This window comes from Melanotaenia boesemani, chromosome 2, assembly GCF_017639745.1.
Source record: "Melanotaenia boesemani isolate fMelBoe1 chromosome 2, fMelBoe1.pri, whole genome shotgun sequence".
Classification (NCBI taxonomy): domain Eukaryota; kingdom Metazoa; phylum Chordata; class Actinopteri; order Atheriniformes; family Melanotaeniidae; genus Melanotaenia; species Melanotaenia boesemani.
Window position 1 is genome coordinate 8,546,667 of NC_055683.1, and position 27,686 is coordinate 8,574,352.

General features: G+C 41.2%; 1 protein-coding gene across 1 annotated transcript; it reads left to right on the top strand.

Annotated features, from left to right (window-relative positions):
- Positions 1–2: 2 nt before the first annotated feature.
- On the top strand, positions 3–27,352 carry LOC121653889 (NLR family CARD domain-containing protein 3-like). The gene is made up of 10 exons (XM_042007647.1): positions 3–26; positions 110–223; positions 1,016–1,094; positions 1,255–1,459; positions 1,606–3,394; positions 3,494–3,588; positions 14,125–14,203; positions 20,758–20,931; positions 26,590–26,639; positions 26,771–27,352. Exons 2-10 carry the CDS (start codon positions 168–170, stop codon positions 27,310–27,312), a joined length of 3,069 nt encoding a protein of 1,022 aa, XP_041863581.1. The 5' UTR covers positions 3–26; positions 110–167; the 3' UTR covers positions 27,313–27,352.
- Positions 27,353–27,686: the final 334 nt, after the last annotated feature.

The window sequence follows — 27,686 nt, forward strand, 5'->3', positions numbered from 1 at the left end:
GTCCCTCCCTCTAAAACCACTCAGAGGTGAGATGTCCATCTCTAACTGTCCATGACTCTTCTCCATGTCAGAGATCACAACTCACATCACCAAACATCTGGATTCACAGGAACCAGCCTGGACCTGGACCTGGACCTGGACCTGAACCTGAGCCCAGCTGTTTGTCCATGAAGAGCGACCGGTCGATGGATCCTCCTCTTTATTTTAAATCAGAGCCACAGAGGTGAGCTGCGTGAAATTGTGGCATCAGTTTAGTCTTATTCCATCTTGTGTTTAAACTCAATAATAATAACAATAATAATAATAATAATAATAACAATAACAATAATAATAATAATAATAATAATAATAAAAATAATAATAATAATAATAATAATAATGATAATGATGATAATAATAATAATAATAACAACAACAACAACAATAATAATAATAATAATAATAATAATAATAATAATAATAATAAATAATGATAATAATAATAATAATAATAATAATAAAGGATATCTTCAGTATTTAAGGTGAAATATCCAGATGAAGCTCTAATAATAAACATGTGAGTTTTATTAAATATTTCTTGTGAGCTGAGAATAATCAGGAGGATTCTGTCTCAGTGCAGGAAACATAGAATCTCCATAATTCAACTTTCTCATCTGTGGAACGTAGAAGCAGACGAGAGTTTTTCCTCCTCTGGAAAAAGGAAACAGATTCTGGACGTTTTCCAGAAGTTCAGGAGATTCTCTGAACCTCAGTTACTAAGTGACCTGCAGTCAGTTTGGCTCCTCACAAACACACCAAACTTTTTCTTAGTGGAAAACTCCAACATCAAACACATTTATACTGGGAGCTGCCCAGTCTAACCAGTCTCATCCAAGCACACACTGGCTGTGGCTGCCTTGCTCCAGGGCACCTCAGCACAGAGCTTCATGAAGGTGTTGGTGAGAGCTTCCTAAAAGCTGAAAGCAGCTTCTCCATGTGACAGAATGTGATGTGATTCTTCCTGATTCCTCCACAGAGTGGACCAGCAGAGCTCAGAGCTTCCCAGTGGTCAGTCTGCCCAGCAGCATCAAACACAGCTGGACTCCATATTTATGGTCTGTACATGTACAACAACTACTTTTCCATCTCTTCTGTCCACATCATCTCCATGCTGACCTTTGTAGACCAGTGGATTGTCAGTGTGTCCAACATGGATCTGATGTTTGGCTCCATGATTTCAGTCTGATTGTGTCCTTCATATCGTTTCTCTTCCAGCTGCTGGAGGACAACATGATCACTTTCATGAAGAAGGAGCTGAAGAAGTTCCAGAAGCTTCTGAGTCCAGATTACCCAGAATGCTCAGTGTTGGAGGGTGAGGATGAGGAGCAGAGGAAGAGCAGCAGAGAGGCGTTAGTGAAGATCACAGTGGACTTCCTGAGGAGGATGAAGCAGGAGGAGCTGGCTGAGCGTCTGCAGAGCAGTAAGAGGATTTCTCTAAAGATTGAAGCTGCTGGATAAACGACACATTTACTGATGTCTCAACACATGAACATCACATATTCACATCCTCATTCCTCAGAGGCTTCAAATCTTTACTGACTCGTCTTATTTCTTCTTTTCTTTCAGAACTTTGTCAACGTAAACTAAAATGTGGTCTGAAGAAGAAGTTCCAGTGTGTGTTTGAGGGGATTGCTAAAGCAGGAAACCCAACCCTTCTGAACCAGATCTACACAGAGCTCTACATCACAGAGGGAGGGACTGCAGAGGTCAATGATGAACATGAGGTCAGACAGATTGAAACAGCATCCAGGAAACCAGACAGACCAGAAACAACCATCAGACAAGAAGACATCTTTAAACTCCCACCTGGAAGAGATGAACCAATCAGAACAGTGATGACAAAGGGAGTGGCTGGCATTGGGAAAACTGTCTTAACACAGAAGTTCACTCTGGACTGGGCTGAAGACAAAGCCCACCAGGACATCCAGTTCACATTTCCACTGACTTTCAGAGAGCTGAATGTGCTGAAAGAGAAAAAGTTCAGCTTGGTGGAACTTGTTCATCACTTCTTTACTGAAACCAAAGAAGCAGGAACGTGCAGCTTTGAAGAGTTCCAGGTTGTCTTCATCTTGGACGGTCTGGATGAGAGTCGACTTCCTCTGGACTTCCACAACAATGAGACCCTGACTGATGTTACAGAGTCCACCTCAGTGGATGTGCTGCTGACTAACCTCATCAGGGGGAAACTGCTTCCCTCTGCTCGCCTCTGGATAACCACACGACCTGCAGCAGCCAATCAGATCCCTCCTGACTGTGTTGGCATGGTGACAGAGGTCAGAGGGTTCACTGACCCACAGAAGGAGGAGTACTTCAGGAAGAGGTTCAGAGATGAGGAGCAGGCCAGCAGGATCATCTCCCACATGAAGACATCACGAAGCCTCCACATCATGTGCCACATCCCAGTCTTCTGCTGGATCACTGCTACAGTTCTGGAGGATGTGCTGGAAACCAGAGAGGGAGGAGAGCTGCCCAAGACCCTGACTGAGATGTACATCCACTTCCTGGTGGTCCAGACCAAAGTCAAGAAGGTCAAGTATGATGGAGGAGCTGAGACAGATCCACACTGGAGTCCAGAGAGCAGGAAGATGATTGAGTCTCTGGGAAAACTGGCTTTTGATCAGCTGCAGAAAGGAAACCTGATCTTCTATGAATCAGACCTGACAGAGTGTGGCATCGATATCACAGCAGCCTCAGTTTACTCAGGAGTGTTCACACAGATCTTTAAAGAGGAGAGAGGACTGTACCAGGAGACGGTGTTCAGCTTCGTCCATCTGAGTGTTCAGGAGTTTCTGGCTGCTCTTCATGTCCGTCTGACCTTCATCAAGTCTGGAATCAACCTGATGGAAGAACAACAATCACACTTCAGGTTGTCCGCATTTTTTAAGAAACCAGATTCAAACCTTCTCCATCAGAGAGCTGTGGACGAGGCCTTACAGAGTCCAAATGGACACCTGGACTTGTTCCTCCGCTTCCTCCTGGGTCTTTCACTGCAGACCAATCAGAGTCTCCTACGAGGCCTGATGACACAGACAGGAAGTAGCTCACAGACCAATCAGGAAACAGTCCAGTACATCAAGAAGAAGATCAGTGAGAATGTGTCTGCAGAGAGAAGCATCAATCTGTTCCACTGTCTGAATGAACTGAATGATCGTTCTCTAGAGGAGGACATCCATGAGTCCCTGAGATCAGGACGTCTCTCCACAGATAAACTGTCTCCTGCTCAGTGGTCAGCTCTGGCCTTCATCTTACTGTCATCAGAAGAAGATCTGGAGATGTTTGATCTGCAGAAATACTCTCCTTCAGAGGAGGTTTTTCTGAGGCTGCTGCCAGTGGTCAAAGCCTCCAGCAAAGCTCTGTAAGTACATATATAGCAGGATGTGGAGAAATATGCTGCTGCTGGTATAAGGGTACATCATGGGACAGATTATTACTTGTCTTATTATTTCCTCTTCAGACTGAGCAGCTGTTCCCTCTCAGATGAAGGATGTTCAGCTCTGTCCTCAGCTCTCAGCTCTACATCCTCCAGACTGAAGGACCTGGACCTGAGAATCCAGGACTCAGGACTGAAGGAGCTGTGTGATGGACTGGAAAACTGGAAACTGTAAACTCTCAGGTCAGGTTTCTCTGCTGCTCTCACATGTTTTTCCTCTGTTTCAGCTTCAAACATCTCTGTGATGGAATAATCTGCAATGTTTTCTAAACTACTTTGAAATATTGTGAATGAAATATGTCCAGAGTAACGCATCTTTTAAAATGAAGGAACATGTGTTTTATTTAGGACTTAAAGGTATAAATGAGCCTCTGGTTAAATAAAGATGCTCTACTTTGTCTCTCAGCTTTGGTTGAAACGTTGCTCGTCCTGCTTGTTTATCACGTTGTTTCCATCCAGTGGTTCAGTCACATAGTAAACAGAATCACCCCCAATGCTTTTTCCTGCCTAAACTCCTTTACCCTGATGGAAAACATCATGGAGTTTAGGAAAGGTGGTGGGACAAATTCAGAGGGATCCAAGCAAAGATGACAGCGTTGCATTGAGAATCCGACCACAATGAGCCTCACCTGTGGTTTTATTCTGCAGCTCTGAAACTACAGATGTTCAATAAATATTCTACAGAAAGGGATTCAGATATTTCATCTAATGCAGTCTGATCACACTGACATGGAAACTATATGTCATGTGAACGTGTTCAGATATAAAATATGACTTTATAATAAAGCTTGGTGATTAAAGGGAAGGAAAAGTAAAACATGTTGTCACAGCTGCTCACACACACCCCACTGTCCTCATATATGTCCACACATTTACCAGTTAGTACAACTGGATAAACACCAGCATTGCTTCCAAGGCTGCAGCCAGAATGAAGTGTGTTATGGAATTATCTCCCTTCATAAAGGAAGCTACGCTGTTCCTCAAAGAGGTCATAAAGAAAGCATTGGAGCAGCTTTCATTAGCATCTGATGGTTTCAGACAGCTCTTACCATGGCTGCTGCTCACACACTTCCAGGTTCTTCACTCTGTAAGGAAGGTTCTGGAGCAGACTGGACACTTAGACCAGACCAGGGATGGTGTATCCATACTCTGGAGTCCATACTTTGATTTCAGCCAGTCAGATATCAGATCTGATACTGTGTGAATATGGAGATACCGCTCTGCTGAGACAAAAAAAGACATTTGTTTTCACTTCTGAGAGTTTTAGACACTAAAACTGTGTGTGAAGTCCAGCAACAGTTATTCCTTCTGTGTCACATGATCATGGCAGCTGATCGTGGCTTCAGATGTCAGGATGTCATGATGATGCTGCGTCTGTAAGTGATGATGAGGTTTAGATATTTTACTGGTGTAATGCAGGTTATTACACAATATATTTTATTATATTTGACATATTACTATTACTTATAGTTTATTAACTTCCCATTTAATTAGAATAATCTTATTAATCTGTAGTTTAACTATTTTTTATCATTATTTCAAAAGATTTTATATTTTTAAATGTAAATCAGTGTAATTTATTATGGCTTTAAAAGCCTCTCAGGTATTTACATTTGTGAGTTTTATTTATGTTTCATGCTGCCGTTGTAATAAAGATAATAATACACACTGTGCAATCATGATTCTCCTTTAAGGGCCAAGAAGCATCAATATCGGTATCAGTATCGATGAAAAGTTTAATAAACTAATGGTATCGTATTGACGGAGAAGATTTTGGTACTGCCGTCCCTAGACTAGACGGACTAGACTAGACCAGGTGTTGTAAAGACTCTTGTTCTTCTCTCAGTGGAGACTGTAGTTCTGTCAGCTCATGTGGGAAATGCTGCCATCTGCTGCTGCAGCTACTAACTGCACCTCATGTTGGTGCAGTTTGCAGCTACACCAGGGGCTCATTTATCAAGCTGTAGCAACAAAAACCGGCGTACGCAGCTCATAGTCAACTTTTGGGATTTATAAAAACCAAACTTGGTGGGAAAATGTTCCTACCTCCACGGCAACTCTGACCCAGGCGTACGCACAAAATCTGGGAAAACGGGAAATGGCGACACCAACGGTCCAGAATAAAATCAAGGAAATGATGTGAAATGTGAGACATTTGTACACAATCCACTATTACCTTTCACACCACGTGTTAGATATTAAAGCTGTTTGCAGAAATGAATAATTCCATATTAATTCTCCTAAGAGTTCACGCTCAGAAATAAAAACAGGATTTCCAAGAAAAAGGGAGATGGTATTAATAAGAACCTCAACCACTAAAATATGTTCTGTTGTTGTGAAACAAAACTTAGATGTTATAAAATCCATCCAGCTAAATAAGGTGGACAGTCTGCTGCCTGCATGAACCAGTCAGTAAAAGAAAATGTGAGAAGTAGCTTCGGTCCTTCATTCTAAGACCCAGCAGAGCGGGACCCAGACTGGAGGCTGGAGGTCTAGAAGTGATGCAACGCTTAGGAAACACACAAGAGGTGGATTTCCTTTATTTCCCACAACTTCTTGTCCACCTGGTTAATAGCAGTGATGGTGTCCCTCTGCACCTGCAGGACTTCCTCTGAGGACACGGCTGCTGAGGTGCTGGGTGGAGTCTCTGGCCTCACCCTCTCCAACCACAGCTGCAGCTCCGCCCACCCAGCTGGAACACCGGGAACTAGAAAGAAATATTATTTAACACTAAATAAACTGCTACCAATCTCAGATGTATCTGTACATATTTATTTTATACGTTAAAGACTAAACTACCGGCATCATTACTGTCATTTAGCAAACGCTTACCGTGGGCTGTAGTGTTAGGGTGGAGTTAATATTCACCCCTGTGGGATTCAAACTTTGGTCTCCCGCATGGCAGACGGATGCCCTGCCAGCTGTGTCATCCAGCAGCACCATCCTCCTCTCTGGCGTGTCTTCCCTCTGACACGGCGTTGACAGCATCTCCACCTGCTGCCCTCCTCCACCTTTCTGACCCTGGTGATGACCACACCGCCCCCACCAGATAAAACCTGTTCTAGTTTTCCAACGTGGTCCATCAGGATCTCAGTCTGACATTCCAAAGAAATCCTCTTCTTCCATCTTTTCCCTCCTGAGCCATCATGGAAATGATGTGATGAAAATGTATTACAGGCGTTCACCTGACCTTTTATAGCCACCATGTGGGCGGAGCAAGGCGCTCCCTCACCTGCACCAACGTTAGAGTTGATTGTGATTTATAAACGGAAACAGACGTGGGACGTGCGTCCGCATGCTTTTATAAATCTGGAAGTTTTGTGCTGCATTTCCTTGTTTCCCTGCGGACGCCGCCTGTAGTCTGCTTTGCTACGCTCAGGTTTATAAATGAGGCCCCAGATCTTCTGCAGGTATATTGCTCTGCTACAAATAACATCCAGAGACTGAGAAGAGATTTAAAGATGTGTGAAATACATTTCACATGTAGAAATGGTTTATCAGACTTTCATGTAATTATCAGTCCACACAGGTCTTTGCTGTGAAACTAGCTCTACCTTTAACACTTTCATTTCACGGTGAACTGAAGATGTAGACGCTGTTATTAATTAGATTAAACATGTTTGTGGATAGTGAGATATTTGTAGCTGATGGGAGATATTTGCACAATCTCTCCTATAAATGTTAGAAAGTCAGATAAAACTTGTGGATAGAGAACTAACAATGAAACTAGATTGTGTATCTCCACTTTTCAAAGCTCCCCATTAGAAGTTCAGCAGATATTCTGCCTGTACAGAGCAAATTCTGGATTTGTTATTTTGAGGAATGTATTTTAGTTGTTCATAAACATTAAATGTAACATAAGTTTAATACAAATATCATTAATGTTGTTTGATTCCTTCTCTTCAGACTGAGTGAATGTTTCCTCTCAGATGAAGGATGTTCAGCTCTGTCCTCAGTTCTCAGCTTCCAGTCCTCCAGGCTGATAAAACTGAACCTGAGTATAAAAAATCTTTGACTATATTTGGTGGCAGATGTAGCAGCCATTTGCTAAGAGTCAGTGAATTCTGGGCTCCATGTTTCACTCGGATCCTGACATTGAATTAGAGACCTCACGGATTCTGCAGCTCTGTTTGAGACGTCACTTTTTGTAATAAACCTTTTTTATTCATCAATGTGGGAGCCATAAATATTAAGAATGTTAAATGTTGTATTTTCTCTTTATTGGATTGTTTTGTATTAGTTTATTGCAGTGATTATGGTTTGGGTTGGTCACATGGTTATGGGCGGTGGTTCTCTAGTTTAATTAAGACACCTGTGATGTGTGTGTGTTTGGTCTGGTAGAGAGAGGGTGTGTGGGTCGCCGTATTCTTTGTTGACCGCCACCTTAGTTAATCGCTGTGATTTATTTTTTTGTTTTGGATTAAGTTAGTATACGTTGTATTAAGTTAAATTTTTTTTTTTTCAATAAAGTTATAAAACGTATAATTTTGGATCTCAGCGGATTTTTAATGTGCGCGTCGGACAAAGAGGAAAGGCCCAACTTCAGCCTCTCGGTGACTTTTTTTTTTAGTGGTTTTTGAAGTCATCACATCTTGTCAACAAAGAACACGATATTACGGACCTCAGGAAAACGAGTCAATGAATGGATCTCGAGGATAAGGATTAATATCAAATGGATTGGATTTCTGACCAAGTGTTGGATGCAAGACAGAGGTATGCGCTGCCTGCTTAGCAAACAATTCGCGGAGTCACACACACACATGAAGAATGCAACCAAGGTAAGCGCACCTGAGGATGTGTATTTTCGTCGATGAATGGAAAGGATGTGGATTGCGTATTGGAGCCTTATGATCATCTGTACCTTCTGACTGTTTGGTTACCGTTTTGAGTTGGATTACCCAGTGCGCTGATATCGCATGGCTTTTCAAGTGTAGAGCATTCTTGAGAGTTATGAACTGTGTGTGTGTGTGTGTGTCTCGAAGTTACCGCTGCTGTGGACATGTGACGTTTTATTTGGATGAACTGTGAACTGTGGACATTGCGAAAAATGTGCTGAAATATAAATTAAATGAAAGCTGAAAAATGAGTCAATAAAATGCTGGTGTCAAAAGTTCTGAAATGAATAACGGAAAACGAGAAATCAAGCTTACAGCCAAGGCCCTGGCAAATAAAACCGAGAGACAGCAGCAAGAACGCAACATGGTTGTTAATAAAATCAAAACCCTTATTCCAGAAATGAAAAGTCTGATGATAACAAGAGACAATGTATCTGATTTGCGACACCAGATGAAAAGTTTGATTAATCTTTGGGGAAACTGCAACTCTGTCACATAACACACTGATTCCTTTACTTCCTGAAGACGAACAAAATAGGCAAAATGAGTGGTTTGCAAGCATTACGGAATACAGTAATACATTTAAAGAAGCTGTGAAACAGTGGCTAAGTGGACCAGAGGAGTTATTCCAGAATGATAGCCTTGATTCTGCTGCTATAAATGAACAAGCTACGCTTCCTTCGTCTTCAGAGACAGTTGAACCTCTAGTGGAAATGCAGGCTCTGTCTTCCATCAATAAGGATGAGATACAAGATGATGTGAAACCAAGCGACAGTGTCTCAAATATTGGAAGCCGAGTAACTGGAGCACAAACTTCTGCCACTGGGAGAAAGTCTGCTGTTTCATCTACCGCTTCGGCTCGTCTTAAAGCTGAGGCTGATTTGGCAGCTTTAATAACCAGACAACGATTATTAAAGGAAAAACATCAACTGCAAGAAGAGGAGGAACAGTTGAGGAAAAGAAAGGAACAGTTTCAACTTGAAGAAGAAATAGCTGCTCATACAGCAAAATTAACTGTATTGCGATCACACAGCTCCATAAGTGGGAGAAATACAACAAGGATCTCTGATGGTATGAACTCTTATTTTGAAAGGGGAAAATCCAAAACACACATTCTGTCTCCAAATGCAGCTACATTTGTTCCACAAATAACAACACAAAAGGAACCAGGAAAAAGCCATAGAGATCCAGCAATAAGGTCCAAAGAAAAGCGTTATAAATGTGTGTGTTCTGAATCTGCGTCTTTAAAGCACCACATGCCTTCACCAAGTTCACCTCAACACAATGTTCAACAGGGAACCCAAGCACAATGTGGAGATACCTTGAATCTCAATTCTGGGCAAAACTATGATGATGGAAGCATGTTTGGTATCATGACAAAACAACACGAAATAACTACACTTCTGTTAAAACAACAATGTCTCTCGTCTTTGCCAAAAAGAGAGATTCCTGTTTTCAGTGGTAATCCATTACAGTATCATACATTTTTGAAAGCTTTTGAGAATGGGGTTGAAAGAAATACAGAGAGCTACAGTGACCGACTTTATTTTCTGGAACAGTACACAAGTGGTCATCCAAGAGAGCTTGTTCGCAGTTGCCAGCATCTCGATCCTGCAAAAGGATATATTAAAGCAAAAATGTTGTTAAAAGAACAATTTGGAAATGAGCATAAAATAGCACATGCTTATATGGAAAAGGCACTTTCATGGCCCCTTATTAAAATGGAAGACATTAAAACTCTGCAAGATTATAGTCTTTTTCTCAGAGGGTGTTCTAATGTAAGGGAAGGAGTGCAAGTTATGAAGGAATTAGACCTGCCTTCAAATATGCAGACAGTAATCAAGAAATTACCATACAGACTGAGGGATAAGTGGAGGACTGCAGCATGTGAGCTGCAGGAGAGGTGCTGCCAGAGAGCTACATTTGATGATATTGTTCATTTTATTGAAAAGCAAGTGAAAATTCTGAGTGACCCTGTGTTTGGAAATATTCAAGATGCACCAATATTAACAGCAACTAAAGGTGTAAATAAACACACATCACAATCGCATTCCAGATATGGAGGAGCTGCCTTTGCCACTACGGTGGCCCCTGTGGAAGAGAAAAACAAGCATGTGAATAAAGAAAAGGAATATGTTCACAATGCAAAGAGGATGTGTCTTTATTGTGGAGGAGGACATACATTGGAGTTGTGTCGGCAGTTGGGAAACAGGTCTCATAAAGAGAAGATTGGCTTCTTGAAGGAGAATGGAGTCTGTTTTGGCTGTTTGTGTATTGGGCACATCAGTAAAAATTGCAAAAGACGGATTTCCTGTGAAAAATGTGGCCTCAAGCATCCAACGTTATTACACATTTCCCCAAAAGAAAAGGACAAACCCTCAGAGCAGGTGGAGCCGACACCAGAGGTGATGGTTGATAGCACTCTGATGTCAAGTGGTCTAACAGGGGCTGGCGACCATGACTGTAAACTTCCCATAGTTCCAGTGCAAGTTAAAGCAAAGAAAGGTGTCAAGATCATATCTACTTATGCTTTCTTGGATCAAGGAAGTACGGCTGTGTTTTGCACTGAGAGCTTGATGCAGAAGCTCGGCCTGACAGGTAAAAGGGCCAACATACTTTTAAGAACTATGGGTCAGGAGAAGGTTGTAAGCAGCCATATTCTTTCGGGACTGGAAGTGGCTGGATTAAAAGAGAATAACTTTTGTGAACTTCCCAAAGTTTATACGCAGGAATGTATGCCTGTAAATAAACAAAATATTCCAAGACAAAAGGATCTACAGGGTTGGCCACATTTAAGGGATGTCAAGTTGCCAGAAATTGATGCTGGAATTGAGTTGCTGATTGGGACTAATGTTCCTAGGGCCCTGGAGCCACTGCAGGTCATAAGTAGTGTTGATGGTGGGCCCTACGCAATCAGGACTATGCTTGGCTGGACTGTGAATGGACCACTAACAGGAGATGGTCAGAATGCAGCAGATTGTGGACAGTCAGCATTAACAGTCAACAGAGTTTCAGTTGTGAATTTGGATGAACTTTGGCAGCAGCAATTCAAGACAGACTTTCCTGAATGTACAGCAGAAGAACAACCTGGACTATCCAGAGAAGATCAGAAGTTTATGGATCTAGTCACCAATTCAGTACAACGAGTGGATGGTCATTATCAGATCAGCTTGCCCTTATGGGAAAGGGAACTCAGCATGCCAAATAATAGAAAAGTCATTGAGCTGCGTGCTTTACATCTGAAAAGAAAGCTTCAGAGGGACTTGTCTTTTTATACAGACTATGTCACATTCATGAATGATCTTGTCGCCAAAGGTTATGCTGAACAGATTCCCGAAGGTCAGTTGGAGCGTGCTGATGGTAGGATCTGGTACATCCCGCATCATGGTGTTTACCATCCTACAAAACACAAATTAAGAGTTGTGTTTGACTGTGGAGCTAGTTTCCAGGGGATGTCGCTGAATTCCCAGCTCATACAGGGTCCTGATCTTACCAGTTCACTGATCGGAGTGGTAACTAGATTCAGGAAAGAACCTGTGGTTATCATGGCAGATGTTGAATCCATGTTTCATCAAGTCAAAGTGCCAGCTGAGGATGTTGACTTGTTGAGGTTTCTCTGGTGGCCTAATGGAGATTTGAATAAAAACCTTACTGATTTCAGGATGACCGTGCACCTTTTTGGAGCAACATCATCCCCTAGTTGTGCCAACTTTGCTCTTCGGAAATGTGCAGAGGACAATAAAGATCAGTTCAGCCAAGAAGCTGTGGATAAAGTTCTGCATAATTTCTATGTGGATGATTGCTTAGTGTCTACGGCTACAGAAGAGGATGCAATGTCACTTCAGCATGAACTTGTCTCCATCTGTGCAAATGGTGGTTTTCAGCTGACTAAGTGGATAAGTAATAGACCAAGAGTGTTGGCTGTCATACCGGAAATCCACAGAGCCAAGAATGTGAAGAGGCTAGACATGGACGCAGGACATCTATCAGTGGAGAGAGTACTTGGAGTGGAATGGTGTATTCAGTCTGATACCTTTAAATTTAAGATAACAATAAAAGACAGGCCACTCACTAGAAGAGGAATTCTCTCAACTGTAAGTTCCATCTATGATCCTCTTGGAATACTGAGTCCTGTCGTGTTGTCTGCAAAGAAAATCTTAAGGGATCTCAGCAGGAGATCATGAGGCTGGGATGACATTGTTCCTGAGTTGGTAACCAACGAATGGAGCAGCAGGTTGCAGCAACTTCACCTGGTGGAAGACTTTAGTATTAAAAGGGGTCCGAAACTCTTGGATTCTTGGAAAAGTTCTTCAAACCTTTCCAGACAGAAGAGGATTTGTGCGTCAGGTACGCATTAAGACAAAGAGCAGCCTTCTGGATCGACCAATTACCAAAGTTTGTCTGATGCAAGAAGCTGAAGCTGAATGAGGAGCAATTCTTGTGCATCATGGGACTTTGACACTAACCTTGATTCAAATTTGACTTTTGATTTACCTGGGTCTGATTTGTTCTGGAATATTGATTTCTAACTTAGGCTTAGGACTTGATGGAAGAAGATAAGATATTGCTCATAATACATTAAATTGATATGGACTTTTAATTGATTTTAATTTTATGTCTCCTACTTGTATGAATAAAGTAATTATTATGTAATAACCTAATAATTAGGGGCTGGTGTGTGGGAGCCATAAATATTAAGAATGTTAAATGTTGTATTTTCTCTTTATTGGATTGTTTTGTATTAATTTATTACAGTGATTATGGTTTGGGTTGGTCACATGGTTATGGGCGGTGGTTCTCTAGTTTAATTAAGACACCTGTGATGTGTGTGTGTTTGGTCTGGTAGAGAGAGGGTGTGTGGGTCGCCGTATTCTTTGTTGACCGCCACCTTAGTTAATCGCTGTGATTTATTTTTTGTTTTAGATTAAGTTAGTATACGTTGTCTTAAGTTAAATTTTTTTTTTTTTCAATAAAGTTATAAAACGTATAATTTTGGATCTCAGCGGATTTTTAATGTGCGCGTCGGACAAAGAGGAAAGGCCCAACTTCAGCCTCTCGGTGACTTTTTTTTTAGTGGTTTTTGAAGTCATCACAATCAAGTTGACATCTGGTGCTTTTTTTTTTTTTTTTTGTCTCCCAACCATTTTTTTAATATCACCTCCTTCAGGTATTTTACATCAAAATGGCTTCACAAACCAGAAAGGTCACTTCGCAATGACATCGCTAAATTTTTACAAAGTGTATTTTCTCCCTTTAATGTCGCTCATCCATCTTGTTGACTAGTGATTTTGTGTTCTCCATGGTTAGAGGTGGATCACAGCAACCCAGCTCTCTTGTTCCTCGTCTTCATTCCACCTCTGCAGCCTCTGTGTTGACAGCAGGAATTTCTATTATTCTGGCCAATAAGGCAGCTGGCTGCAGGACAATCAGCTGACATCTGGAGTAAACAATCAGAGCAGCATGAAATAGTGCTGCAGTCCCTTGACTCAATGACAGGAACAGTCCTGCAGCTAAATGAACGGCAGAAAATCTCAACCAACCTGTAGGAGTGGGTGCAGCTTCAATGAAAAGTAAAATATAGAAAGTAACAATTAAGACAAAAAGCTGGTTAAAAGTTAAAGAAACAGGAAAAGCTAAGGAGTGACTGCAGCACGCTATACACAGGTTGGTGCATGCACTGTGTGTAAAACTTTCTCCATAATTTTATCTCCCTCTTTCTCTCCAGGCTGAGTGTGCATGGTCTCTCGGAGAGGAACTATGGACCTCTGTCCTTAGTCCTGAGCTCCCAGTCCCCCAGTCTGCCAGAACTGGACTTAAGTTACAGCGACCTGCAGGACTCAGGACTGAAGAAGCTGTGTGATGGACTGAAGAGTCCAAACTGCAAACTGGAAACTCTCAGGTCAGGATTCGTCAAATTCATATATAATGTTAAAGGGATGGAATATTTATTTCTCCAAAAGGAGGGCAGGTAGAAAAAGTGTGAGAACCACTGAGTTATAGCTGCTGTTAGAATGAGTTTGTAGTTGTAGTTTCTATTTTCACCAGTTCACCAGTTTTAGTTCTTCTGCACTGATGCCAATGAGAACAGACTTCAGCTGACAGAGAGAATGCTAATGCTAATAACTGGATGAAGAGTGGTTAAAGCTTCATTTCATGTAGAATTGTTGATTCTGGAAGGTATCCACACCCACGAGGAGGTTTCTGAGTTACCGGACATCACTGTGTTATTGTGTTTTTGTGGAGAGAAAACTCCGGTGAGTGATAACAGTTAGTGCCTAGCATAGCATGCTAGCTGCTGCCGACCACGACTAATTGCTCATTTTGTGGATATATTATTATTATGTGTGTCATTATGCTTCTAAAACAATGTTTAAAACCAGCCGGAGGTATATAAGAGTGTGCTGTGGAGTTATTGAGAGACGGTCATTTAATTAATCATTTTAAACATGATTGGAGCATGATTTAATTCATAATTGTTCACTAAAAAGAGAATGAATAGTGTACAGTTGATGTAGAAAGATGAATAAAAAGAGATAAAGAGGTTAATAATGAGTAAAAACTGCTGCTCTGTGCAGGCTGTTTTTTGGTGTATGAGCCGGTTGTGATGGCGGCCAGAGCCCGGACCAGAGGCACCAGAAGCAGGACACCAGCTTACTTTTTATTTATTTCTACTTTATTACACGTGAAGCATTTACAAAGACAATAAATACAGTTGTCTATATAATAAAATAAAGCTTCTGAATACAGGAAATTGACAACTTAAATATGTAAATAGTAAAGAAAACTTATTGTATCTAAATGTAGAAACATTGGTTCAACATGAGAACAGAGAGAAGTGAGAAAGAAAAAGAAAAAAGACATACTGGGGGTTAAAGACTATGTCTACATATTAAACATCCTGCACACACACACAGTTTTAATTGCTTTTTGTTTTTTAGAATAATGTATAGAGAGGATGTAATGTTTGAATTAATCAAACAAAGAAATGAAACCTGGTTTCCTACCTGTAAATTTACACTTATGAACATGAAATCTGGCCATAATAATAAGAAGATTAATTAAGTTCACACTAGGACTGTTGTGCAGATCCTTCGCTACAAAACCAAGCACTACATCCTTCCACATAAAGCAAAAACATCATCAATTTCATCCTGAATCAGACTGCAGATCTTTTACTAAAACACTTTTACAGCTGGACAAGACCAAAACAAATGGACCATCGTTTCAGGCACTGTTGCCAACTCCTCAGTGAGGAAAGTAGCTATTGGCTGTCCTGAAAGTCGCTAGAAGTCGCTAAATGACGTCATCGCCTAATTTGCATAATTGGCAATTTGCATGTAATGTAACGGCCATTGTAGGAGAAAGAAATAACATCATGGAGAGACAAAAGGAGAGTCAAAAACACCCTAAAAATGTTTAGAACTACAAATAGTTTTTTCTGTTGATTCTTGGTTTGTTTTTTTGTTTTGTTTTGTATTTTTGTTATTGAAATAGGCCATTACTTTTAAAAACTAAGCTTTGATAACCTTTGTCGAGATCCACATTACATAAATCAATTTTGTCCTTTATTGTTAATTGTTAGAATATTAAATTTAACCGAAGGACTGTTAAGTTGCGTGGAACTGCTCTATGTCTATGCTTCCACCTTTATCCGGGCTTGGGACCGGCAAAGTAACACAAAAGAGACACTTTGGCAGAGTTAGTTTTTTTTTCTTTAGTTTTCTTACTTTTAGTTTAGTTTCTAACCTTATGCGGCACTTAGAAGCCTACAACTGATGTATCCATCAACTGGCTCTTTGAGCACATCAATATTTGCCATTGGATTCAGCACCTTGCTACTCCCAGACTTTATCAGGCTAACCAAGCACAGCTTGAAGCTTGAAGCTGTCAAGAACTTTAGGAGGATCTACCTGCCCACCCTCAAAAGCCTTGATGGCCAACTGTACCTCACCAAGCCCTGACTTCAAAAAAGTCAGATACAAGATGTTTTGAGGATCACTGTACATGGAGTATAAAACTTCAGCCATGTAACAGTGTTCACTGGACTTATTCACTGCAATTTTTTTTTAGTATGACAGCGAAAAAAACATTTACATTTACATCCCGCTCTGTAAGCCAGGGCGGGATCAGCGGCGCCTTTGCGCATCACGATTCATTTTCAGTGTGTAAGCGGAGCGGTGTGGGTCTCCTCTCTGCTGCTCTGACTGCAGCCTCTGCCCGAGCTACTGTGAGACTGACTGCCTGTGTGAGTGCTTTGGGACGGGGAGGGGCTCCTGCAGCACACGCTGCTCGTTCACGACAGTAACTGCAGAACAACATGTGCTTTCAAAGAGTCTCCAAAACACCAGAAAGTCTCCAATAACTACAGTAAAAGTCGCTAGATTTGTCGCTAGTCGCTTTTGACAAAAAAAAGTCGCTAAGAGGGTTTGAAAAGTCGCCAGATTTAGCGAGAAAGTCGCCAAGTTGGCAACACTGGTTTCAGGAGAGTTTTTACTAAAACTGCAAAGTATATGAATATTTCATGTAAATCTGTTCTGAATCTAGACTTTAGCTGGTAAATGCTATGGACGAGCCTGAAGGAGATTTCTTTCCTTTTAATAGTGATCAGAGATTTATTAGGAATTAGCCAAACCTGCTTCCATGGCACATCATCCACAAACATGTTCCACTGACAAACAGCACAAGGTAATGATAGAATATTCTTTAGAAATAATGTTCTTCCTGATCTGTTATTATTTCTGGAATAACTGGACAGACACACCTTCCCTACAGGAGGATGAAGAGGAGACAGCAGGGGTGTGTACTGGTATCAATCCTCTGTTGGTGTTTACAAAGCATACACACTCCAGAGGGGATAGCTGCAAACACCTTGGCGTCCTCCACAGGTGTTACAGGGATGTTGTATTTATACAGAAATTCTTCATAAGTTAAAAGAAGCCCTCGTTGTTAAACAGCTGATCTACCAGTATAATACTGGTATGAAACCAGTTTTCTATAAAGTGGTTTGTGTTTAAATAAGATGTCCTTGTTATTCCAGATATAGTGTGTGTGTGGTGGAAAGTTGTGTTTATAGATAAGTGACCATGATAAGAAGGCTCGGTGATGAAAGCCGACAGTTTGAGTGGATTTTACCAACATGATAATTACACATTAAAAAGGAACCAATGCCACAGATTTTTAAAATGTAGAGGTATTTTATTCCAGATTGGGTTGAACAACTAACAGGAAAAGATGTGGAGAGGCAGGACAGCCTTGTCTAATACCTCTAGATAAACTGAATCTTGAGGATTTACCAGCTTTTAATTTAATAAAGCTGTTACTGTTTTTATAGAGTGACGATAGCTGAATAGAAGTCATCAACAAAAGTTTTTAAAGATTGTAAAATGAATTGATGCTCCACCGTATCAAAGGCCTTATAAAAGTCTAGAAATAGCATAAAACCGTTATTATTTACTATTTCTGGATCAAGAACGTTCAGCACAAGCCTGATATTGTTTATTATGTGTCTTCTGGACATAAAGCCTGACTGGTTAATAAATGATTCCACAAAGCCAAATGTTTACAATGTGGAAATGAGAAATGAGCAGTTAACTCTATCGAATGTCTTTTCTGTGTCTAGTGGGACTATAATGGTTGTGGATTGTTGTAATATTGAGCAGTCTATAAGGTTAAGAAGTCTACGTGTGTTGTTGGATGAGTGTGTGCCTTTAATGAAACCGGTTTGATCAGGGTGAATGATAGGTGAGATTATATTTTCAGCTCTATGAGCCAGTTTGTGATGGTTTTAAGTCTACATTAAGGAGAGATGTAGGACGATAGCTAGCTGGTCATGTTGGATCTTTGTTGGGTTTTAAAATGAATGAGATTGTAGCTTTATTCATGTTTTCTGGTATATTGGAATTATGTTGTATTTCAGACATGACTCAGCAAACTAGGGGAGCTAGAATGAGCAGAAATGTTGTAGAAGTCAGCAGGAAAGCCGTCGGGTCCTGGTGCTTTGTTATTAGGCAGATGTTTAAGAGCAGTGTAAAGTTCTTCATGTGTTATTGGTGAGTCCAGCATGTTAACTTGGTCTTCATTTAACTGTGGTAGGTTGATGTTGTTTAGAAATAACTTCATTCTTTCCTCATCTGTTTTCCCAGATGAGTTTAAGTTTGCATAGAATTCTTTAAACATGTTATTAATCTCTTCAGGTATCTGGGTCGGCTTTCCTGCTGAGTCCTTAATGTTGGAGATGGTTGTTTTTTCCTGCCTTTGTTTGAGCTGATTTGCTAATAGTTCACCACATCAGCTGTCATGACGAAAATGTTCTTTCCAGTCTGGAAATGAAACGTACAAAGCTGCTGCTGGTTGATCCCGCGCTGGCTTACCGTCACATATTATTTTTTATTAATGAAGAGTGTGGACATACATATCTAAAAAGTTAAGTGTTGTAACATCCTAATTAAAAAACAATTTACACTTGTTAAAATTAACTTTAAAAACAAAGAAAATATTGACTGAAGAATTTTGCTTTAGTTTTCATTTATTTATTTATTTAAAATTTTTAGGTTGTCTTTTCATCATTTTTTTGCCTTTCTCACTACAACTCTCTCCACGGTAGCATCCTTTCTAGGAGCCATTTGTCAGGTTATGTATTTTTCCCATAAAATGTGTGTGTGCACATGCGTGGTGACATCACCGGTGATTGTGGGTGTGTTATCTTCATTAATGGGTATGCTCACCTGTGTCTGGTTTGGACCTGGAGCATGGAGGCACGGTGAGCTTAGGGAGATATTTTCTATTAACCGTCATCTAAATGCACCGTTTGATATATCCTTGTACAACTTGAAGCTCATCAGTTGAAGTACGTGCTTGTTTCTTACTACTGTAACATGGATAAAGAAAAATAAAACATGGTGACAAGTGCACTGGTTTAGTGTGACGTGTCTTTGATACAAATCCTCATGTCTTATCCTGTCGCGGTGATTGGGTTCAGATTTAAGTTGGTGCGCTGCAATATTTTGTCAATAGAAAGTAATTATTTGTCAACAGAAAATTATTTTTGTCAAGAGAAAAAATGTCAACTAGTAACTTATCCGTCAACGGAGATTATTCTGTTATTTTGTTAACAAAAAGCATCTTGTTAACAGAAGATATTCGCCTACTTGTTGAAGCAGATTTAATGGTATTATCGGTACAACCCTGGATGTTTGAGTTTGCTTTTAAAGTTGTGAGCGGTAGACGTGAACGTGCATTGAAGTCTCGTAAAGTCCATTCATTCACAATTTGCTGCTGTTTGTTTGCTGTCGTAGCCGTTGCTATAACACGACACACACACAGTGTGTTTGAGAACATTTATGGTTGTTTTTAATAAAGGATGTTTTTTTTCCCCTGTTAGGCTGAGCGGTACTTTCACATAAGCTGATTGTACTGGTTTGTTTATTTTAGGATTTTATGAGTGTTTTTGTTCGTGTGTGAAGCGGCTGAAGCGTTGCGTTTGGGAATGCTGCCGTAGTTCTGGTTCTAAGCTGGTCAGTCTGGTTCGAAGCTATCGGTATTTGGGTACATAAATACCCACCGCACAGAAGACTAGGGTTGAGTTTAGTATAGTCCCGGAGAAGAGGTAGAGGGGAATTTTGGAGATATCCAAGATGAACCTGGAATGAGGAGAAAAGACCTGAAAATGGTCGAGTCTCAACTTGGTTCAGAGACTAGAAGCTGTAGTTTTGCCACAACTGTAACATCTGTTCAGAAGAGAGTGGAACCTGTGAATAAAGGAGAGAAGAACTCGTTAGTTTGTTTTGTGGAGCTGGTCATTCTTTGGATATTTGCCTTCTTCTGGATAAAAGGACACAAGAAGAGAAGATGTCTTTTTTGAAGGAGAATGGGACGTGTTTTGGTTGTCTGGCTACAGGAGTAAAGATTGTAGAAAACGTTTGACGCATGTTCTCCATCTCTGCGTTCGTTTTCTCCGGCCAGTGTTGTTTTTGCAGGCAGTGTTAAAAAAACATGAGCGTGACCACTCTCAGCTTCCGTAGGATCAGTCTGTGTATTTTATTTCTCTTGATAGAAACCACAGACTTACAGATATACGTGTGTTCATACGTAGAAAGTGACTCAGCAACAATAAAGTGTGGCATAAGTAGAAGTGTGTTGGACTGGTGCTGTATACCTCATCTGTTCTGACTGGACCATCTGTGGAGGCTGCACATATATAAATCAGTGTCTAATACTCATCTCTGAGGTCACAGGTTGGTCCTTCTGAAATGAAATTATTTTACCAACACCTCATTTACCAGGTAAACACGTGTAAAATGAAACAGTCAACAAACAGTAAGAACACTATGAAACAGGTAAAACACTGTGGAGTTACACCTGATTTTCTCTACAGGTGTTCTTTGAGTCCAGTTCAACATGAGTGCTGATTCAGTCTTTTCACGTCTTACATTTTCTCTGTAACTTTCTCTCCAGGCTGAGTGCGTGTGGTCTCTCAGAGACAAGCTGTGGACCTCTGTCCTCAGTCCTCAGCTCCCAGTCCTCCAGTCTGACAGAACTGGACCTGAGTAACAACGACCTGCAGGACTCAGGACTGAAGAAGCTGTGTGGTGGACTGAAGAGTCCAGACTGCAAACTGGAAACTCTCAGGTCAGGATTCATCTAACTAAAAGTTTAAAAGAGTTTTTATTCATGAGTAACAAACTTGTGGAAGATGTTTGTATGAATATCAGATGTGTGTGTGTCTCTGATTTAGGTCTCTTACACCACAACTTTTTTCTTCATAGTCCATGTGTGTACAGGTTGCTGCTAAACTAGTAGAACATGCAACAGTCACATGACAGTTAAAGCTAAACCCATCTTCAGTCTCGTTTTTATTTCCATTTATCGGTTTTAAAATAAAGAAAAACATAAAACTTGTATAGAAAGAGAATAGACAGACTTTCTTCTAAGGGATGTAGATATTTGTGGAAAATGATGTAAAGTAAAAAAAAAAAGTCCATAGTTTCCAACCTAATGACAAGAATATTTTAGCCACGTATTTAGAGGCATTGTGGAAGGTCCAGAGAGACACTTGCATCTCCAGAGTCGCAGGTTGGAGACTCCTGATGTAGTGTTTGTAAACCAAAATTTACTGCATTTTCTTTTTATCAAATCAAAATGTATTTATTTGGTAGGGACAAGTATGTTTCATGAGTCATGTCACACACGACAGCATTTTAGCCAAGGCTAATTCTCAATGCCCGTCCCTAGTTAGGCTTTTACACAAAACACAGACAACAGTGACTATACACACTACAATACAAAACAATAAAACATCACAAATACAACATGGGACGTTCACATGTCTCACCCCTCAATAAAACACTATAAAAAAATAAAACAATGTCTTCAGTTATCAGCGCATACAACAATCCCACCCATTTAACACCCACACAGGAAATTACAGTATTTAAAAATTAGTACAGTCCTGGTTTGTCTTTAGCCAGTTCTTAAGCCTGGAAGTAAATCTTTTAGCGTCAGCTTTGGTCTTAATGTCAGATGGTAGTGAGTTCCAGAGCTTAGAGCTCTTAACAGAGAACGCTGTCTGTCCAAAGCTAGTCCTGCAGTACGGGATTTTACAGTTTGATTTGTGGCACTTCTGCTGAATCTGTTGCTGTTTTGTCTCTCAATAAATGTACTTAGTGGCTAAGGTGCAAGCCAATACTTTTGTGGATTAATTTAATGAAACAATTAGTTAGTGGGCTGCGCGGTGGTGTGGTGGTTAGCACCGCAGCCTTACAGCAAGAAGGTCGCCGGTTCGAGCCTCGGTTGGGGGGAGGTTCAAACTTGGGTGGTGGTGGCCTTTCTGTGTGGATGTTTGCATGTTCTCCCCGTGTATGCGTGGGTTCTCTCCGGGTTCTCCGGCTTCCTCTCACAGTCCAAAGACATGCATGATAGGTCCCTAGGAGAAAGTGTGCGTGTGAATGTTTGTTTGTCTATCTGTGTTGGCCCTGCCGCAGACTGGTGACCTGTACATTATTTACAGTAGCTCAGCTCAGCAGTGTCATACCAGTCCTGCAACAACAAGCAGACATCAGTCAGTAACTGGACAATATTACAGGCTGTGTTACACAAGCATGATACACACAATACCCTTAAGCAGACCTGCACTAAACAGTAACATATAAACCAGCAGGTCTGAGGATAAACATCCGCCTGCCTGAAGAACCCCAAGCAGCTAACTGGTCCCCACATAATGTCAGCATTACTATTAAGGAGCGTCTCGCTGGCTGGACTAATCCAGATGGAGCGTTGGCGCCACCTGGTGGCCAGCGCGGGTATACGTCCACGGCAGCATGTGTCGCTCACGCTCTCCCGTCATGAACATGGCACCGTGTCTCCTTTCCTCCTAACGAAACCCTCACCTGCACCGTGGAAGAACACGGATATCTAGGCAGACTTATGGAAGTGTCTGCTGACTAACACCTAACAGAGACTCCGCCCTGTTACGGGTAAATGTCTCAGCTTAACTTCGCTCGTATCAGATAGAACTGAGCCAACAGGAAATCCTCACTTTCCTCATCGACTTAACACTCAGGATAATGAACCAGCTGACATAAACCTCTGTAGGACGTCTCACGTAGACAGAGGAGAACTTCTACAGCAGAACTCGTCTGCTTCACTCGTGGCTAAAACCAGAACGAACCCCAACTCTACTACGTCACTTCCCTCCCACCGTCACAGAGGTTCAGTCCTTCACACCCACAACCCAGTCTTTACTACAGGGGCTTCAGCCCCCACAATGGGCTAGAAACGCCTCTGGTGTACACGCCATAGACTTTGCTGTAATGAAAGGAGCTTTAAAACTTAAATGCTTAAATTCCTTTACTAGACACAGAGATTCCTTCTGGTTCTGCATTCCCAGGGAAGTTTTCCAAAAAATGGGAGGTGCTGACTTTGTACTACGATGTGACGATGATGTACGCAAACTACCTGCAAATGATCAGATTTCCACCAGAAAGTTCTCCTCTACTGGAAGTTATTGTTCTGCCATCATGTTACACCACACAATACACCCCTTTGGAACAACCGATACATCCTATGGAATAGAAAATCAATGTTCTTAAGAACTCGGATGGAAAGGGAATCTGGTCTATCACCCACCTAATGGACGATACAGGTGAACTATTAAATGATCCAGATTCCTGTAATTAACTGAAATTTCACTGCACAGTTCAAGAGTATAATAAAGTTAAAAGCAGTTCCCATTACTGTGAGAAGAATGATCCAACAAACCAGGGAGCGTTCTGATATTCCAGTAGAACTGAAGCCGCTCTGGATCAGCGGCGACACTTGAACAGTTTGACTTCAATAACAGATTCATTGGAAACGGCTTAACAGCCACTATTACCCTTTCCACTTAAAAAGAAAGGACATTCTTAAGGACGATGATACAGAAACATCAGGAAAAGAAGGAAAAGATATTTGTCTCATCCACTTCTACCTACAACTAAAGAAGTGTCTTTAAAATCCTAAATGGAAAATTCCCATCACACAACTTCCTACATGAGAAATTTAACTTGGAGAACAACTCATGTGGATTCTGTGAGACAGAAATGGAAACAACAGAACTTATTTTTCTACTGCAAACAAGCGTATGAATCTCGGACGTCTTTCAAAGTGGCTTCACTCAGAAAATATCCCAGCGCCCCTCTGAATATGTGCTGAGTCACTGCTGGAACATTAAAGGAGAAGAACTTGGAATTTCTTGGGAATAACTTGATCTGCTGGCCAAACATTTTATTCATAGATGTAAATCTGCCAGAACTAAACCCACTTTAATGGTTGGAAGAATGAAGTGAAAATCTTCTCAGAATGTCTTTGTAGAAAATGAAAAGAAACCAAAGACTTCTTTCCTGGATGGACTTGTTCATGTTACTAGGCTGAGACCCACCTGCTGTTTGTTCTTAATCCCCTTTCTGTTCTCCTTTATGTTATTCCTCTGAGTTCAAGAGCCGCCTTAAGACAAAGAACACGGATAACATGGATATAGTGGCTTTTCCCACATGTTTGTAGACATGTTGTAAAGCAATAAAGCTTTATTAAAAGCAGCTTGTTTTCTGGTTCCAGACAGTAAAGCATGTTGAAAAGAAGGTGAGAACGATGTTCTGTGCAGAACAACTCATGAAATGAACATAGAAGGAAGAACATCGTTACTTAGTTTGAACCAAAGAAAAAAATGATGCACTTTTGTCAATCTTTATATTTTAGGAGGAAAATTCCACATCCATAAAAGTACATTTCACAATCCAACAGCAGCATTTAAGCTGTTTCTGATTGAAGCTGATTTTTACTTTAAGTCTCTAAAACTGATTTCTAATCAGAAATGCAGATCAATAATTAATATTCATTCACAGCTTTTCAGCCAATAAACTCTCACAAATGCTATTATTATATATAGAATATTATGAAGTCTGTCACGCCAGTTTTTCTTTCATTTCTATTTCTATTTGTTTACTTTCTATACTTTATTTTATTTTCTACTTTATTTTTCCTCTTCATTCCGTTTCTTTCTTCATGTGCATCTTGTACAAACTGGACTGGATTTACTTTCACTGTCTGTTTATTGTTTGTCAGGTTTGAATAAAGCATAAAAACAATGAAGACACAAAGACAATAATGTGAGACAGGTCCAGTTTCTCTGAACATCTGATGACGTTCAGCTTTAGTTTCACAGCAGTTCTCTCAGAGTTTGTGTCATACGTGTTGTTTTCTGCAGCCTGTCAGGATGTCTGATCACAGAGGAAGGCTGTGCTTCTCTGGCCTCAGCTCTGACCTCCAACCCCTCCCATCTGAGAGAGCTGGACCTGAGATACAACCATCCAGGAGACTCAGGAGTGAAGCTGCTGATGGCTGCACTGAAGGATCCACACAGACTCAGGTATGGAGAGGCTGCTGCAGCCACACAATGTCTGATAGAGGAGGAAGATCTGCAGACATTTTCTCTGTCCTTCACTCAGTCCTGCTTCATGCTGGATATGAGTGTTATATGAACCATCACACATGTAGGAGCCTTTTTCCTTTGCTCACAGCAGATATGTGAGTAGGAGAGTCTCCAAGGAGAACATCTGGATCAAGAGTCTTCCTGTATCAGTGCTGCTGATCAGTGGTGTAAATAGATGATAAGGACCTACTGGAGCCACTAGGAGGCCGAGTAGAGCCCTACTGTCCCGTAGGAATGGACTGATAACCACTGATAATGCTGCTTCAGTCATGTGATAACGGCTGGATCGGGTGCTGGAGGAGGTGATGGAGATGGCAGTGTGTGTGTGTGTTGTGATGAAGATGATGATGTTACATCAGGTTTCCTGGTTAACGTGAAAGGACTCAGTATGTTCACAGCTGATGTTGAGGAAAGATGAGACAGACTTTCCTGAATCCTGTCACATCCTGTATTTCAGCAGCTGCAGCTCCATGTCTGACCACCAGAGGCAGTCTAACCTCTCCTCTTCACTCAGGACTTTAGAGCTTTGATGATCCCATGCTGCTGATTCAGTAATTACTAATTCAATCATCCATCAGATGATCAATCAGCTTCAATAACAGTGTAGATGTTGGAGTCAGTAGAAGCTGGTGATGTGGCTGCACTTCAAACTGGAAATGAATCAGCAGACTGGATCAGATGTGGAAGAAGTGTGGTGAGTTGATGCTGCTGATCCCTCTGATTTGTTCCTGCTTTAGACAGAAATGTGTTTGTGTCCACACAGCAGCAGGATCTGCAGGAATAATGTGAGGGAACAAATCCTCAGTGTGATGATGAAGCAGCTGTTAGTGGTCAGTAGGAAACAAGCCGTCACAGCTCCAAACACACACATCATGGCCTCAAACAGAGTCTCTGACAGTCATTTAGCTTCATGTGCAGGAAAAGAAGTCACTTTAACATTTCCCAGCTGAGTCACAACAAAGAATCTGAGCCAATCTGCTCTGCAGAGGAGATTATTGTCAGAAGCTGATCAATAAGACTTCAGGGCAGAGAGAAGATGCAGCTCTTGGTTAGATCAGGAGTTTCTGCAGAGTTCTTCATCTGTGAAGAGATGAAAAGGAGAAGATGGTTGAAAGAAGAAACTGGGACTTCCACAAAGCAGTTTTCTTGGTGTGGGTGTGGACCAATCAGCTTCCTGATTCTGCTCCTTCTAGTCTGGAGATGCTCCAATCAGGTGGACGTGTCCAGATGTTGGACTGTTCCTTTCTCAGTGTAGGACAAAGTGTGTATGAGAGCCATGTAATGTCCATGTTAGCATGCTCTGACCCCCCTCCTCCTTTCAGGGTGGAGCCTGCTGGAGAACCATGGTTGAGACCAGGAGGTGTGAGGAAGTGTAAGTGTGTTTTTCATTGGATTCATCACATTCAACCATCTTCACACTGTCCCATCACTCATTCATCAGTCAGCATCAAAGTGTCAATAGATCAATAACTGCAGCTGGATTGTGTTTGTTCTCTCCATCAGATTCCTGTCCACTCACCATCAACATGGACACAGTGAGCAGAAACCTCAAACTGTCTGACAACAACAGGAAGGTGACACATGTGGAGAAGCTTCAGTCATATCCTGATCATCCAGACAGATTTATCTGTCCTCAGCTGCTGTGTGAAAATGTTCTGACTGGTCGCTGCTACTGGGAGGTCGAGTGGAGAGGAAACGTTTTTATATCAGTGAGTTACAGAGAAATCAGAAGGAGAGGAAACAGAGACTGTTGGTTTGGATTCAATGATCAGTCCTGGAGTCTGAGATGCTCTGATTATGAAGGTTACTCTGTCTGTCACAATAACAGAGAAACACGCATCTCCTCCTCCTCCTCCTCTGTCTCTAACAGAGTAGCAGTGTATGTGGACTGTCCTGCTGGCTCTCTGTCCTTCTACAGAGTCTCCTCTGACTCACTGATCCACCTCCACACCTTCATCACCACATTCACTCATCCTCTCTTTGCTGGATTTGGGTTCTGGTCCTGGTCTGGTTCCAGGTCTGGTTCCTGGGTGTGTCTGTGTTGAGTGTAAAGAGCGTGATGGTAGCAGAGAAACTGACTGGTGAACAGATAGTTCAGTCTGTACATGTCTGTCTCTTTCACTCAGAAACATCTTTTCAGATTCATGGATTCAATCAGTTTGTGTGTGAAACTCTTCTAAATGATTCCTTGGAAACTTCTTCCTCTTCCAGTCCTTTAAAGATGGAAGCTGTGCTTCTTCCAGGATCCACATGTTGTTTCCAGTCAAAGCTTCACACTGAATATCAGGATGTTGTGTTCACTTCATGTCAGCTGCAGTTAGTTCCACTTCATGATGCTGGAAATGAAAATCCTCCCAGTGTTTCACTCTTAGTTTGTTTGCTTCATTCTGTCTTTATTTGGACTTTCTGACATTTTCAC